At 37.2% G+C, this 15,598-nt stretch overlaps 10 protein-coding genes across 10 annotated transcripts; 6 read left to right on the top strand and 4 right to left on the bottom strand.

The window, feature by feature from the left end:
* Window positions 1–2,178: 2,178 nt before the first annotated feature.
* RO3G_10771 (uncharacterized protein) lies at window positions 2,179–2,874 on the top strand (the record flags this gene model as incomplete). The annotated part of the gene is made up of 1 exon (XM_067665355.1): window positions 2,179–2,874. One exon carries the CDS (start codon window positions 2,179–2,181, stop codon window positions 2,872–2,874), a length of 696 nt encoding a protein of 231 aa, XP_067521456.1.
* Window positions 2,875–3,256: 382 nt separating this feature from the next.
* On the bottom strand, window positions 3,257–4,048 carry RO3G_10770 (uncharacterized protein; the record flags this gene model as incomplete). Its single annotated transcript, XM_067665354.1, has 1 exon — window positions 3,257–4,048. The coding sequence occupies one exon, from the start codon at window positions 4,046–4,048 to the stop codon at window positions 3,257–3,259; it is 792 nt and encodes a 263-aa protein (XP_067521455.1).
* A 455-nt stretch (window positions 4,049–4,503) lies between these two features.
* On the top strand, window positions 4,504–4,838 carry RO3G_10769 (uncharacterized protein; the record flags this gene model as incomplete). The annotated part of the gene is made up of 2 exons (XM_067665353.1): window positions 4,504–4,526; window positions 4,598–4,838. The coding sequence occupies 2 exons, from the start codon at window positions 4,504–4,506 to the stop codon at window positions 4,836–4,838; spliced, it is 264 nt and encodes an 87-aa protein (XP_067521454.1).
* A 408-nt stretch (window positions 4,839–5,246) lies between these two features.
* RO3G_10768 (uncharacterized protein) lies at window positions 5,247–5,483 on the top strand (the record flags this gene model as incomplete). The annotated part of the gene is made up of 1 exon (XM_067665352.1): window positions 5,247–5,483. The coding sequence occupies one exon, from the start codon at window positions 5,247–5,249 to the stop codon at window positions 5,481–5,483; it is 237 nt and encodes a 78-aa protein (XP_067521453.1).
* A 635-nt stretch (window positions 5,484–6,118) lies between these two features.
* Window positions 6,119–7,093, bottom strand: RO3G_10767 (uncharacterized protein; the record flags this gene model as incomplete). The annotated part of the gene is made up of 1 exon (XM_067665351.1): window positions 6,119–7,093. The coding sequence occupies one exon, from the start codon at window positions 7,091–7,093 to the stop codon at window positions 6,119–6,121; it is 975 nt and encodes a 324-aa protein (XP_067521452.1).
* Window positions 7,094–7,418: 325 nt separating this feature from the next.
* On the bottom strand, window positions 7,419–7,811 carry RO3G_10766 (uncharacterized protein; the record flags this gene model as incomplete). Its single annotated transcript, XM_067665350.1, has 1 exon — window positions 7,419–7,811. The coding sequence occupies one exon, from the start codon at window positions 7,809–7,811 to the stop codon at window positions 7,419–7,421; it is 393 nt and encodes a 130-aa protein (XP_067521451.1).
* Window positions 7,812–8,801: 990 nt separating this feature from the next.
* RO3G_10765 (uncharacterized protein) lies at window positions 8,802–9,160 on the top strand (the record flags this gene model as incomplete). The annotated part of the gene is made up of 2 exons (XM_067665349.1): window positions 8,802–8,830; window positions 8,971–9,160. 2 exons carry the CDS (start codon window positions 8,802–8,804, stop codon window positions 9,158–9,160), a joined length of 219 nt encoding a protein of 72 aa, XP_067521450.1.
* Window positions 9,161–10,533: 1,373 nt separating this feature from the next.
* Window positions 10,534–11,372, top strand: RO3G_10764 (uncharacterized protein; the record flags this gene model as incomplete). The annotated part of the gene is made up of 2 exons (XM_067665348.1): window positions 10,534–11,266; window positions 11,362–11,372. 2 exons carry the CDS (start codon window positions 10,534–10,536, stop codon window positions 11,370–11,372), a joined length of 744 nt encoding a protein of 247 aa, XP_067521449.1.
* Window positions 11,373–12,129: 757 nt separating this feature from the next.
* On the bottom strand, window positions 12,130–12,900 carry RO3G_10763 (uncharacterized protein; the record flags this gene model as incomplete). The annotated part of the gene is made up of 1 exon (XM_067665347.1): window positions 12,130–12,900. One exon carries the CDS (start codon window positions 12,898–12,900, stop codon window positions 12,130–12,132), a length of 771 nt encoding a protein of 256 aa, XP_067521448.1.
* Window positions 12,901–13,303: 403 nt separating this feature from the next.
* On the top strand, window positions 13,304–14,095 carry RO3G_10762 (uncharacterized protein; the record flags this gene model as incomplete). Its single annotated transcript, XM_067665346.1, has 1 exon — window positions 13,304–14,095. One exon carries the CDS (start codon window positions 13,304–13,306, stop codon window positions 14,093–14,095), a length of 792 nt encoding a protein of 263 aa, XP_067521447.1.
* Window positions 14,096–15,598: the final 1,503 nt, after the last annotated feature.

The raw sequence follows: 15,598 nt of genomic DNA, 5'->3' as shown, positions 1-15,598 counted from the left end.
ACATGTTTAATTGGAATTGATTGTATGATCTTATTTAAATAAACTTGTATTTTATTTTATTTTAATTATGATCTTGTATTAAGACTTATATTTATTAATGTCAACTACAATCAGTTACTGTTCTACAACATATAAAAGTGATACGATGAAGATAATTTGACTTCAAAGGACTTGACTTGCTTGAGTTATAAAGTAAAGATCAAAGAGTTTTAATAAAGAGGAACTCGATGTTTATTTAAATAAAAAATATTTCTAAAAGTGAAGTTCAGTATCGTTAAATGAAATTATAAGAGGGGATATTTATATGATTATTATTTTTTTGTGCTTTTCTATTTTTGAATTTTTTTGGTTTATCTTCAGGGACTGAGGTCCCTCCTACGACTGAGTCCCTTCTTCAGCAAAAGTTACACCAGCTGCGTCACAATGTATAATTACAGTTTGGATGAAGAACATGAAATGTAATTTACAGTTCATGACAAGAGACAAAAGCCACTCCAATTTTTATATAAATAAGATGAATATTTTAAGCAAAATAACAGACATCCAATAAATCCAATAAATTCTATAAATTCAAGGAATCAAATCTTCTTACGCTTAAAAAGCAATATTTTCTTATTGGGTCACAATAACCTTTTCTTTTCTTTTTATTTTTACTTATTCTTTCTGACCTGACACCCGAGTTGTCACAAATCAAGAAAGATTCCTTTTATTTTTATCTTTCATCAAACAATCTTACTCTTAACCTTATTGATCTACAGTGGGTGGACTAATTGTCCCAGTGTTTGAACTTTTTTTACTTTCGACTCCATAACTCAACCAATTCTTAGGCTATGCGGGTAGTTCTATGCTCGTTAGAAAGGTCGCGGTCCGTACTACAGTATATCAAAAACTCAGCGTTCGGAGATTACGCAGTCTGAGTTAATCAGCAATAGAAAAAAACCACCGCACTGGGACAATTTTTCCGTTTGAACATAAATTTTATTTAATAGCGAGTATGTCCCCCTTTAGGCTTAATAACTGCTTTGCAACTGTCAGGCATGCTATCTATATATCGTCTACACTCGTCCACTGTAAAAGTATTCCAATCTTTTTCAATTGTTTCCCATAACTCATGTACACCTTTAGCCTTAGTGACATACAGTGGCCGTCAAAACTGGTCGCATGTTTTCATATTTTGCCTATACGCACTATCTTCTTCTTCATTTCTTAGTCTATAGCAATGAAATATAGTTCATTCGAAAGAGCAAACTCTGGACAATTATATGGTAACACAGACATCACAGTAGAGCCAGTATACTGGTAGTAATTGGCACTTAAAGTCTGACGGTACATGCGACCAGTTTTGACGGCATTAATAAGTCAACATTTTTACATACTTTATTTAAAAAAATTAATATTTAGTCCAACGACCTTTTGCTTTAATAACTGCAGCACACCTTTTCGGCATACTTTCGGTGTATTTTTGGCATTCTTCTTTGGAAATGGCATACCAGGTCTGACCTATACGCTCCCATAGCTCATGCATACTACAGTGGGTCAAAAAACTGCACCAACGCAACTCAGTTTTTCGGAAATACCAGTATAGTTCTGTCAGTTTAAAAGTAAACATTACGAAACTTGGAACAAAAAGAGTTAATACTGTTACTATTTATTGATAAAAGTTTCAAAGTCAGATGCGGAGTATTGACCTAAGGAGCACTCAGCAAAAAGAGGAGGTCGGTTGGTGCAGTTTTTTGACTTTTAAAATGAAAAGGTATTTGATATCATATGTCCGGACTGAGATTATTCCGGCAGATTTAATCTAATTTTTCTTATTTATAGTCACACTGGGGACCTTAAAATAAATTTTTTTGCAATTATTTTCTTTTTTTTTCTTTCCTACTTTACCCAAGCTCATCGTACATCGTTAGTATCCATCCATCATTAGAAATGCCCAAAAAGCTTCCATCCGATATTCAAAACAGTGTCAAAGCATTATTAGAGAATAGTGTTGACCCTGCAGTCATTGGGAAACGTGTCGGAGTGCATAGAAATACCGTCAATAGGTATGCAAATAAGTGGATACACGATAAAATACGTAAAAGAGGAGGTATACCGAGCATTTTGGCAGAGTCAACACGTTGATACATCAAGAGACAAGTGCTCACAGGTTGTTTGAAGACTGCCAAGGATGTGCAAATGAAGTTGAAGGAGCTGGGACACCCTATGTCGTATCAATCGGTAATTAATGTCTTACATTCAGTTGAAATTTATGCTGAGATCAAAAAGAAAAAGCCATTATTGACTGAAAAGCACAAAAAGGCTCGATCAGCATGGGCAAAAAAGCATCAATATTGGACAGTACATAATTGGCGACGTGTCATCATTTCTGATGAGACGAAAATCAACATTTGGGGCTCTGATGGCTGCAAGTATTATTGGAAAAGAAAATTTGATCATTTACAGCCTCACCATATCGACGTTATTGTGAAGCATGGAGGCGGTGGTCTCATGTTATGGGCTTGTATAACCAGCGAAGGACCTGGATACACATGTCAGATCTATGATGGTACCATGAATTCAGAGGTATACCAAGAAATCCTTGGTACAAGTCTAAAAGACACCATGGAGTACTATGATCTGAACTGGGAAACGTCGGTATTTCAACATGACAATGATCCTAAACATCGATCAAAGTTCACAACACAATGGATGAAGGATAGTGGCATGATTTATATTGACGATTGGTTATCACAAAGTCCAGATTTTAATCCTATTGAGCATATATGGCATCATTTGAAGTTAAAGTTGAGCATGTATGATAATAGGGCGACCAGCGTCCATGAACTGTGGCAAAGAGTCGAAAATGAATGGAATTCGTTTACTAAGGAATAATGCATCATATATATAGACAGTATGCCCGGCAGAATGCAAGCAGTCTTAGCAGAGAAGGGTTGATCGACTAAATATTAAAAAAGTCAAAAAACTGCACCAACCGACCTCCTCTTTTTGCTGAGTGCTCCTTAGGTCAATACTCCGCATCTGACTTTGAAACTTTTATCAATAAATAGTAACAGTATTAACTCTTTTTGTTCCAAGTTTCGTAATGTTTACTTTTAAACTGACAGAACTATACTGGTATTTCCGAAAAACTGAGTTGCGTTGGTGCAGTTTTTTGACCCACTGTACTTGGTGGTGCCTCATAGCTATGAAATAGCTCTCTCTTTAAATGTGCCCACATATGCTCTATGGGATTTAGGTCTGGTGATTGAGGAGGTCATTCCAATGCTTCAAATGGCTGCTGGTCAATCCATTCTTTCACTACCTTCGATGTATGCTTCGGATCATTGTCCTGCTGAAACACCATTTTGGAGGAATCCAAGCCATAACTTTCCATTGTCTTGAGTAAATCATCTTTTAGGACCTCAAGGTAGCCTTCGCTATTCATACGATGACCAACATCAACTATCCATCCAACACCTTCCCATGTAATGCAGCTCCAGACCATGGTCTTGCCGCCTCCATGCTTGACGGTTTGCTGTACATGTCGCGAGTTCAATTCCTCATGGGGTAGTTTCCATGCATAAGCCTTTCCGTCGGATGCAAAACGATTTACTTTAGTCTCATCTGAGAATATGACTCGTTTCCAGTCGTCCATAGCCCAATGTTGGTGCAATTTGGCCCACTGAAGGCGTTTCACGATGTTTTGGCTGCGTAGCAAAGGCTTTTGAGGCTTAACAAACGCTATAAAGCCAGCTTTTTTAAGAACGCTGCGTACGGTACTGTCACTTACTGACATTCCAAATTCTTCTTTTAGAGCTTTTTGGATCTCTACAGCATTATTTTTTCTTCCTAAGGTGACTAATCTCCAGATGTAGTTCACCATGCGTTGACTAATTAGAGATGGGCGACCACCTTCATCAACATTTCTACTCATCTTAAGAGATGAGCGGTACTTCTGGACAGTGGTACGACTAACGCCAACTTGCTTCGCTACTTTGCTGTTTGACTTCTTGGATCTCAGCAATGAGTAGATGTTGTTTACTTTGTCATTTGAAATTGCACGCATGTCGGATCTGCAATGGTATAATGTCTTAATGGCGTGTTGCAATTTAGCAAAAAAACACTTACATGTAAATAATAATAATACGATGAAAGAAGAAAGAGAGAAAAAAAATACAAAAAATCTAAAATTAAGCCTCATTTTTGTAACTATATTATGTTACTTATAAACGCCGTCAAAATTGGTCGCATGTACCGTCGGACTTTGATGGTCCATTATTACCAATACATCACCTCTATGGCGCTGTTTGTACTACCATGTAACTCTCCAGAGTTTGCTCTTTCGAATGGTGTATATATCATTGTAATAAGCTAAGAAATAAAGTAGAAGGTAGTCTGTATAGGCAAAATATGAAAACATGCGACCAATTTTGACGGCCACTGTATATAAAAGCGTACTAACGTCCAATATGCAACCTATCAGTGAAGATCTTCGTAATCGTATCATCAGCTGCTTAAAAAATGGATACTCTATATCAAAAGCAGTAAAAATAACTGGAGCAAGTCCTGGAACTGTTCATAACGTTCGAAAAACAATAAAAAACGACGTAAACAGTATTAAAGCAGGTCGCCCCAAGTTACTCAGCAGCAGGGATGATCAGTATTTAGTCCGATTAGTAACTGTTAAAGGTCAAGAGAATGCAGTAGAATCCAGGAACACACTCGAAAATGGCTTGCAAAAGATTGTATCAGCCCAAACAGTTCGAAGATCGCTGCGTAGGTCTGGTTCAACCTCTTTTGTTAAGCCCCAAAAACCATTGCTCAGTGAAGTAAACAGACGAAAGCGATTGGAATGACCTCTTAATCACGTTGACTGGACCATAGAAGACTGGAAACGCGTGATTTGGTCTGATGGGACTAAAGTAAATCGTTTTGGATCGGAAGGTAAGCTTTATGCATGGAAGCAACCAAATGAGAAGCTTAAAAGAAGGCATGTAAAGCAAACCGTAAAACATGGTGGAGGATCGCTTATGGTTTGGAGCTGCATTAGCTGGTACGGGGTTGGGCATATTGTCGACGTAGGCAAGAATATGGACAAGAGCGTCTATTTATCTGTATTTCAAGATGATTTGGTGAAGTCTATGGCCGACTATTGCGAAGAAAACGACCTGAGAATGGCTGATTTTGAATTTATGCAAGATAACGGTCCGAAGCATAAGTCCAAAATCGTATCTGAATAGCTGTCTAAACAGGATTTTACAACAATGGAATGGCCTCCACAGTCTCCAGACTTAAATGCAATTGAAAATATGTGGAATACCTTGAAAAAACGCTTGTTTAAGCAGTATGATTGTCCTCCTGCCTCTATGGATGAACTATGGACTCGTACGTTCGAGACTTGGCATGAAATTACCGAAAAAGAATGCCAAAATTATATTGAAACTATGCCTCAACGATGTATTGACATTATAGAGAATAAGGGTATTTGGATCAACTTCTAATGCACACTTTTAAATAAAAACTTTATTCTAAAACATCGGTTCCAAAATTGTACAAATGCAGTCGGCATTTGTAAGCGGTCATAACTCCATCCATAATGATTTTATCGCCGACTGAATAGTACTCAAAGAAATACAAGAAGCTATACTTTCGAATGATGTACAACATGCTGCTGTTTATTTATCGTTTTGGTATCGATAAATCCTACGGAAGCAAAAAATGCAAAACACTTGTACAATTTTGTAAGCTACTGTACCTAAAGTGGATTTTTTCAATCCGGGAATGCGTTCCATAACTTGTTCATATGCTATGTTACTAGCCAAGAGCAATTGGATTTGATATTGAACAGATTTGCTGATAGTACGAGCCATTTGAGGCAAGATAAAGTTGAGAAAGTACAGTATAGAAAGAGACCAAGAATATTGTAAAAAAAAGGCACATAATGTAAGGCTATTTACACTATTTCCGGAAAATAATGGGGCACTCAATAAAAAAAACTCGGTGCGGTAAGAAAAATAAAAATGGGTCAAGAAAAAATTAAAATCCCGGGCATTAGCCAATTAAATTAAGGGACGAAATATAAAAATTTATTGGTTCAAAATTAGGGTGACCCAAGTGCCCCAAAAAAGAATACGCTTTATATGGGCTTACGCTCTAAGCAATTATCGAACTTCTTTTGAGAATATCTACAAAAACCTTTCAAGTCGCTGATAAGAACACTGTTACAAGCTTCTTTTATGCGTGACGTCAAAGTCTCCTCTTGCAGAAGTGCTTCTCTTTTAAGCTTGCTCTTGCAGACTGACCAAAACTGCTCAATAGGATTCAATTCTGGAGAATAAGGGGGCAAATGGACACAATTATAGCCACGACTTTCAATATAAAGCTTTATATCTTTATGCTTATGTATAGGCGCATTGTCCATAACAATGTAATGACCTTTGAACTCCTCATGTCTATCCATAACATCCAAAGTATTGGCAATAAAGTTGAAGTAATGACCTGTAACCGTACCAACGGTGCGTTTTACGCTATCTATATCTCTTTCATCCTCTTTATTGCCTCCCAACTTCCTCTTCTTTGATTGAACGACTTTAGGGGTTCTAACCTTCATATTAACAACACCAAAAGGCGAAATTGCACCAAGGATTGTTGTCATTTTTGACTTCGTCTTTGGGGTCTTTACAACAGCGCGCGTTCCTACTTTAGACCAAGCAAATGAACGCTTCATATTAATATGAAAGCCTGCTTCGTCAATGAACACGCAGTTGGATTCAAAATCCAAATCAGTACTCTCCCAGTGTTTAACCCAATCGTATCTCAGTTGGATCTTTTCAAGGTTGTTCCTTTCCTCAGGTTGAAAGTGGGCTCGCTTACAACTGATTCTACACTTAGTTTTCGCAAACTCATGAAAGGCCGACTTGGAAATTTCTAATCCCATGAACTCGGTAGTCAGGCTCTCCATCATTTGGTTAAGTGTTAAACCAGTGTCATTCTCATCTACTAATTTCACCAAGAAATCACGATGTGCATTGGTTAACTTTGGAGGTCTACCAACAGGTCTTCCACTACCAGATTTTCTCCACTCAACAAAGTCGTTGTCATGTTTTGACATGTCAATAAGATAACAGTCTTATCAATATAAGCTAAATCTTTACAAATGAGTTTGAATAAGAATAGATCCTGATAATTACCAACTGCTCTGAACAGCCAAGTTTCACTTTCATCTCAACAGTTGATTATTTACATCAGTTTATAAAATTTTTCTTATACATGTCAAATCATATCGGTCGTAACTATCTCTTGTCATTTAATCTCAGGTCTTGCTCAAACTAATATAAATAGCCTTGGAATCTTTCTTTAATAAAAGTAATTCGACTTTAGAACTATTGTTCGGTCTCGTTAATTCTTCTTTGTCTATTTTAAATACTTAAAACACTTCAGTCGTCTAATGCTTCTTCGCCTTTTTTGTGCCAGTTCCAAGCAGTGCTTTGAGGGATATTCATCTTTTTTGCTGCTGCGCGAATAGACATACCCTTTTCATTCACAAGATAAAAAAAATATTCCATATCCTCCTTCTTATATTTACGATGCGTTGTAAGGGTTGACGCATCATTCTCATTTAAGTCGTTCGCCTTCTTCTTTTTAATTGTTGTTTCGTTCTTTTCAACCTTCTGTTTTTCAGGAGGTTTGAGATCGTGGTACTCATCGTAATTGGTGACATCTCCAAGAGGGAAGTTAGGATCATCAACTTCCATTTGAAGCACAGAAATTTTATCACCATTTTCGTTAAACATTTCGCCTTTGCCATTTTCAATTATGAACTGACTCATTTTGATAAAAAAAATAGAAAAAAATGCACCAAATTTAAACTTTTCTAGTGCCTAGATTTATATTGTTTTCTTGACCCTTAATTTAATTGGCTAATGCCCGGGATTTTAATTTTTTCTTGACCCATTTTTATTTTTCTTACCGCACCGAGTTTTTTTTATTGAGTGCCCCATTATTTTCCGGAAATAGTGTATACTTTACATTAAAGGTATGAGCCATAGATTGTCATAGATAAGGTTGGTATGCAAATTCCGGTGATTTCTGATTGATAAAAAAGCGATGTTTGGAATGCATTGCAAAATAAGCGGGTAGCGGAAAAATTGTCCCAGTGCGATGTTTTTTTTCTATTGCTGATTAACTCAGAATGAGCTATCTCCGAACGCTGAGTTTCTGATATGATGTAGTACGGATTGCGACCTTTCTAACGAACATAGAACTAGCCGTATAGCTTAAGAACTAGTCGAGTTATGGAGTCGAAAGTAAAAAAAGTTCAAACACTGGGACAATTAGTCCACCCACTGTATAAAGATCTGGTGGTCACTACCCAAAGACAATTTACTCTATCAAAAGAGCTGTTAAACGTTCAATCAAGTTACCTAAACTCAAGTCATCCAAGGCTTTAAACCTCAATCTAAACAAATCTACATCACTTTAACACAAGTCAACTCCCAAGTACTAACAAGTTACAAAACTATTTCCGGAAAATAATGGGGCACTTGAGATATTTGCAGATAATAAGTTTTAGAATTAAAGGGGAAATAATACTTGAAAACTAGTGAATGAGTCTCTATGTAACCTCTTTATTAGATTTCAAGACGAGAGAGAGAACCCATCTAATCAAACTACGCCTTTATATAGGATATAAAATTATTCAGGGACCGAAGTGAGTTCAAGGTCAATTTTAGTATTGAACTTGAATAATATACAGTAGGTCACAAAACTGCTGCAAGGAATCCATTTTTCTTGGTTTTTGTAGCGCACATCCTGTTACAATGGCACAAACTGCCTCTGTTCCCACATAGTAAATCTCCTACATGTCTTGAAAAATCCGAAAGAGTTTATGCCCTATTGGATAAGTATTGAAGGAAGTATGAGGCGCGCAATTTGAAAATTTGAAAAAATGAAAATTTGAACGGAATGAACTTATTTATTAATATTTAGTTGGTCCTACTTTTCTATTAATAATCTCTTGAGTTCTTTCCGGAATGTTATCTACATGTCCTTGGCAAAGATCTTTATGGAAGTCATTTCATATTTCATCAACTCGTTCCCAAAACACATCCATGTTCTTTGCTCTATATTCGTAATAGTTGAATTTCAACTTCAATTGATGTCCTACGTGCTCGATTGAATTTAAGTCGGGGATCTAAGCTGGCCAATAGTTAACATAGCTCTCTTGGTGACTACATAACTAGGCTATTGTAGATTATGCCTTGTGCTTTGTGTTATTATCATGCTAAAACTAAATGTTGGACCAGTCGAAATTGTAGTACTTCATAGTATCACGAAGCGTAGTGTTCAAAATATGCTGGTAAACACCCGAGTTCAAGTTTCCATCGTAAATTTAGCAAGCATATCCTGGTCCTTCAGAGATTATACAACCCCAGGGCATCATTTTGCTAGCTCCGTGATTGATTGCAAAATCCAGGTCATGATGTTGAAGAAGGTCACTTGGCCGTTTCCAATAGTGATCAGCATCATCAAAGCCCTATACGCTGAGCTTGGTCTCATTAAAGTACACTGTTTACTGTCAGTCACTCATTGCCTAATCCTGATGCTCCTTATTCCATTTTAACTGATGCTACGTATGCGTTTTTGTCTGAAATGGCTTCTTTTTTTCTATCAGAAAATGGAACTCCATTGATTTCAGTACGTTAATTTCTGACTGGTATGAGATATCATAGCCAAATCCAAACAGCTCCCGGTATACCTCTTTGGAAGTCTTTGGAGCCCCTTCCATGACTTTTCTTTTGATTAATCGCTTCGTCACTTTGGAGACTACTGTAGGTCTATCACCTGTGCTCACTGTCCTACTTGAAAACAACGTTATAAAGTATCTACTAACAGTTGATTCATGTAATCCAGTCTCCTTAGCAGTATCATACTTTGATGTGGATCCGATTAATGTCTGTTTGAGATCGTTTACTTTCTCCTCTGACAGTCATTTATGCATGCAATTGACGAGAGCGTAAAAAAGAGAAATAATTTAAACAAAGGAATATAAAATTTAAAATAAAGGAATTGTAAGCGCTTTTATATACTGGCATCATTCTAATCATGTCAAGAATGTGAAAAATTATGATAGCAACCGGTTGGGTCGTATTAAAATTCGTCATTTAAAACATATGTGAACAAGTAAAAAATGTCGGATGTTCATAATACTACCTTTAGCGATCTCAAATTCCACCAATAACCATTGCCCATATCCGATAATCGACGAATAAATGCACTTTCTATTGAGGTACAAACAGTCAAGGTTTGAGATAGTTTGGTGCAGTACCCATGGACAACCAGCTGTAAAACCTGAATTTTGCAATTCCTTGCAGCAGTTTTGTGACCTACTGTAAATATTGTATATGGTTAATATTGTAAATGAGTCTTAGAGCTCTTTTTCCGCTTTCCATCAATTTCCTATAAATTTTCCTTTTTTGGCAAGCAAATCAAAGACATTTTCATACATTATTCAAGACTACATAATAATATCAAAACCACTGACAATTGTAAATGCCACCAACCAGAGGCCCTTATAACAAAGTTCAACCACCTCCTCTATCTGAAGAGCAGCTGGCTGAACTAAATTCGCTTTTTACAAAGTATCGCAAAAACTTAACATGCCCAGCCTGCAAGGCTACCACTGCCTTCCACCGACATGGAGCTTCTACGCGCGATCCTACCCAACCACAATTTATGTGCACTAGTTGCCGTAAATACGTTAAGGCTCATTCCATGTATCAACTCGTCCAACTTGCAGCTACTTTTGACGACCAATCCTCTCAACAGCCTGACGACATGGACCTCGTATCGAATAATCTAGAAGAATCAACCGATATCGTGCCACCAACCCTTGAGGAACCTCATTCAGTTGTCCAACAATTACAAAAGACTGTCGAGTTCCTGACCGCTGAACTTGCTAAGGCCCACCTTGCAATTCAAAACCTACAAAATCAACTCCAAACAATTGCATCTCACGCATCACAGAGACCTACCCACACTGACGTAACAAGTTTTCCTACTGTTACAGAATCCTCAACCAACAACAAGACCCAATTCCCAGATGCTCCTTGGCATAACCCGGCAAAAGTTGATGCCATTAAGCAATCTTTACTCCGTCAACGAGAACTTCGTTGTGCTCAACGGGAAGCAGCTGCTGCCCGTTTCTTCCAACCACCTTCACCTAACCAAGGTTTCAAATATTTATACATCCCAACTAAAGCTCGTATTCCTGTCGGTACTCTTCGTAACGTGCCACCAAGCTTAAACCTGAAAAATTTTAATTTTGTTTCAATTTTATTTTTTGACATCGTGGACATGTTGAGGTGTATTTTTTTTTAGACATCTCATGACATTTAGTGTAGACATTGCTCATTTCCTGAAATTAGAGGGACTTCATGACGTTTTTTTCTTAAAAAAAGCCTAATTTTTATGATATTTATTGTTGACTATACCAAATCTGAAGGCACTCTGACTTTTCTGTGAGACAAATACTTTTTCTCGACGAACTTTTTCACCTCTTGAACAACTTCTCTGCCATCAGTACATCGACTATAAGCTTCAATAAAGTCCATTGATCTCCTAAAATACCTACGTACAGTAGCTTACAAAATTGTACAAATGTTTTGCATTTTTTGCTTCCGTAGGATTTATCGATACCAAAACGATAAATAAACAGCAGCATGTTGTACATCATTCGAAAGTATAGCTTCTTGTATTTCTTTGAGTACTATTCAGTCGGCGATAAGATCATTATGGATGGAGTTATGACCGCTTACAAATGCCGACTGCATTTGTACAATTTTGGAACCGATGTTTTAGAATAAAGTTTTTATTTAAAAGTGTGCATTAGAAGTTGATCCAAATACCCTTATTCTCTATAATGTCAATACATCGTTGAGGCATAGTTTCAATATAATTTTGGCATTCTTTTTCGGTAATTTCATGCCAAGTCTCGAACGTACGAGTCCATAGTTCATCCATAGAGGCAGGAGGACAATCATACTGCTTAAACAAGCGTTTTTTCAAGGTATTCCACATATTTTCAATTGCATTTAAGTCTGGAGACTGTGGAGGCCATTCCATTGTTGTAAAATCCTGTTTAGACAGCTATTCAGATACGATTTTGGACTTATGCTTCGGACCGTTATCTTGCATAAATTCAAAATCAGCCATTCTCAGGTCGTTTTCTTCGCAATAGTCGGCCATAGACTTCACCAAATCATCTTGAAATACAGATAAATAGACGCTCTTGTCCATATTCTTGCCTACGTCGACAATATGCCCAACCCCGTACCAGCTAATGCAGCTCCAAACCATAAGCGATCCTCCACCATGTTTTACGGTTTGCTTTACATGCCTTCTTTTAAGCTTCTCATTTGGTTGCTTCCATGCATAAAGCTTACCTTCCGATCCAAAACGATTTACTTTAGTCTCATCAGACCAAATCACGCGTTCCCAGTCTTCTATGGTCCAGTCAACGTGATTAAGAGCCCAGTCCAATCGCTTTCGTCTGTTTACTTCACTGAGCAATGGTTTTTGGGGCTTAACAAAAGAGGTTGAACCAGACCTACGCAGCGATCTTCGAACTGTTTGGGCTGATACAATCTTTTGCAAGCCATTTTCGAGTGTGTTCCTGGATTCTACTGCATTCTCTTGACCTTTAACAGTTACTAATCGGACTAAATACTGATCATCCCTGCTGCTGAGTAACTTGGGGCGACCTGCTTTAATACTGTTTACGTCGTTTTTTATTGTTTTTCGAACGTTATGAACAGTTCCAGGACTTGCTCCAGTTATTTTTACTGCTTTTGATATAGAGTATCCATTTTTTAAGCAGCTGATGATACGATTACGAAGATCTTCACTGATAGGTTGCATATTGGACGTTAGTACGCTTTTATATACAGTGGCCGTCAAAATTGGTCGCATGTTTTCATATTTTGCCTATACAGACTACCTTCTACTTTATTTCTTAGCTTATTACAATGATATATACACCATTCGAAAGAGCAAACTCTGGAGAGTTACATGGTAGTACAAACAGCGCCATAGAGGTGATGTATTGGTAATAATGGACCATCAAAGTCCGACGGTACATGCGACCAATTTTGACGGCGTTTATAAGTAACATAATATAGTTACAAAAATGAGGCTTAATTTTAGATTTTTTGTATTTTTTTTCTCTCTTTCTTCTTTCATCGTATTATTATTATTTACATGTAAGTGTTTTTTTGCTAAATTGCAACACGCCATTAAGACATTATACCATTGCAGATCCGACATGCGTGCAATTTCAAATGACAAAGTAAACAACATCTACTCATTGCTGAGATCCAAGAAGTCAAACAGCAAAGTAGCGAAGCAAGTTGGCGTTAGTCGTACCACTGTCCAGAAGTACCGCTCATCTCTTAAGATGAGTAGAAATGTTGATGAAGGTGGTCGCCCATCTCTAATTAGTCAACGCATGGTGAACTACATCTGGAGATTAGTCACCTTAGGAAGAAAAAATAATGCTGTAGAGATCCAAAAAGCTCTAAAAGAAGAATTTGGAATGTCAGTAAGTGACAGTACCGTACGCAGCGTTCTTAAAAAAGCTGGCTTTATAGCGTTTGTTAAGCCTCAAAAGCCTTTGCTACGCAGCCAAAACATCGTGAAACGCCTTCAGTGGGCCAAATTGCACCAACATTGGGCTATGGACGACTGGAAACGAGTCATATTCTCAGATGAGACTAAAGTAAATCGTTTTGCATCCGACGGAAAGGCTTATGCATGGAAACTACCCCATGAGGAATTGAACTCGCGACATGTACAGCAAACCGTCAAGCATGGAGGCGGCAAGACCATGGTCTGGAGCTGCATTACATGGGAAGGTGTTGGATGGATAGTTGATGTTGGTCATCGTATGAATAGCGAAGGCTACCTTGAGGTCCTAAAAGATGATTTACTCAAGACAATGGAAAGTTATGGCTTGGATTCCTCCAAAATGGTGTTTCAGCAGGACAATGATCCGAAGCATACATCGAAGGTAGTGAAAGAATGGATTGACCAGCAGCCATTTGAAGCATTGGAATGACCTCCTCAATCACCAGACCTAAATCCCATAGAGCATATGTGGGCACATTTAAAGAGAGAGCTATTTCATAGCTATGAGGCACCACCAAGTAGTATGCATAAGCTATGGGAGCGTATAGGTCAGACCTGGTATGCCATTTCCAAAGAAGAATGCCAAAAATACATCGAAAGTATGCCGAAAAGGTGTGCTGCAGTTATTAAAGCAAAAGGTCGTTGGACTAAATATTAATTTTTTTAAATAAAGTATGTAAAAATGTTGACTTATTAATGCCGTCAAAACTGGTCGCATGTACCGTCAGACTTTAAGTGCCAATTACTACCAGTATACTGGCTCTACTGTGATGTCTGTGTTACCATATAATTGTCCAGAGTTTGCTCTTTCGAATGAACTATATTTCATTGCTATAGACTAAGAAATGAAGAAGAAGATAGTGCGTATAGGCAAAATATGAAAACATGCGACCAGTTTTGACGGCCACTGTATGTCACTAAGGCTAAAGGTGTACATGAGTTATGGGAAACAATTGAAAAAGATTGGAATACTTTTACAGTGGACGAGTGTAGACGATATATAGATAGCATGCCTGACAGTTGCAAAGCAGTTATTAAGCCTAAAGGGGGACATACTCGCTATTAAATAAAATTTATGTTCAAACGGAAAAATTGTCCCAGTGCGGTGGTTTTTTTCTATTGCTGATTAACTCAGACTGCGTAATCTCCGAACGCTGAGTTTTTGATATACTGTAGTACGGACCGCGACCTTTCTAACGAGCATAGAACTACCCGCATAGCCTAAGAATTGGTTGAGTTATGGAGTCGAAAGTAAAAAAAGTTCAAACACTGGGACAATTAGTCCACCCACTGTAGATCAATAAGGTTAAGAGTAAGATTGTTTGATGAAAGATAAAAATAAAAGGAATCTTTCTTGATTTGTGACAACTCGGGTGTCAGGTCAGAAAGAATAAGTAAAAATAAAAAGAAAAGAAAAGGTTATTGTGACCCAATAAGAAAATATTGCTTTTTAAGCGTAAGAAGATTTGATTCCTTGAATTTATAGAATTTATTGGATTTATTGGATGTCTGTTATTTTGCTTAAAATATTCATCTTATTTATATAAAAATTGGAGTGGCTTTTGTCTCTTGTCATGAACTGTAAATTACATTTCATGTTCTTCATCCAAACTGTAATTATACATTGTGACGCAGCTGGCGTATATTTTGCTGAAGAAGGGACTCAGTCGTAGGAGGGACCTCAGTCCCTGAAGATAAACCAAAAAAATTCAAAAATAGAAAAGCACAAAAAAATAATAATCATATAAATATCCCCTCTTATAATTTCATTTAACGATACTGAACTTCACTTTTAGAAATATTTTTTATTTAAATAAACATCGAGTTCCTCTTTATTAAAACTCTTTGATCTTTACTTTATAACTCAAGCAAGTCAAGTCCTTTGAAGTCAAATTATCTTCATCGTATCACTTTTATATGTTGTAGAACAGTA

This window comes from Rhizopus delemar, genomic scaffold (genome assembly GCF_000149305.1).
Source record: "Rhizopus delemar RA 99-880 supercont3.8 genomic scaffold, whole genome shotgun sequence".
Lineage (NCBI taxonomy): Eukaryota > Fungi > Mucoromycota > Mucoromycetes > Mucorales > Rhizopodaceae > Rhizopus > Rhizopus delemar.
Note: the sequence above shows the minus strand (reverse complement) of the source record. Positions and strands in the feature narration are given on the sequence as shown.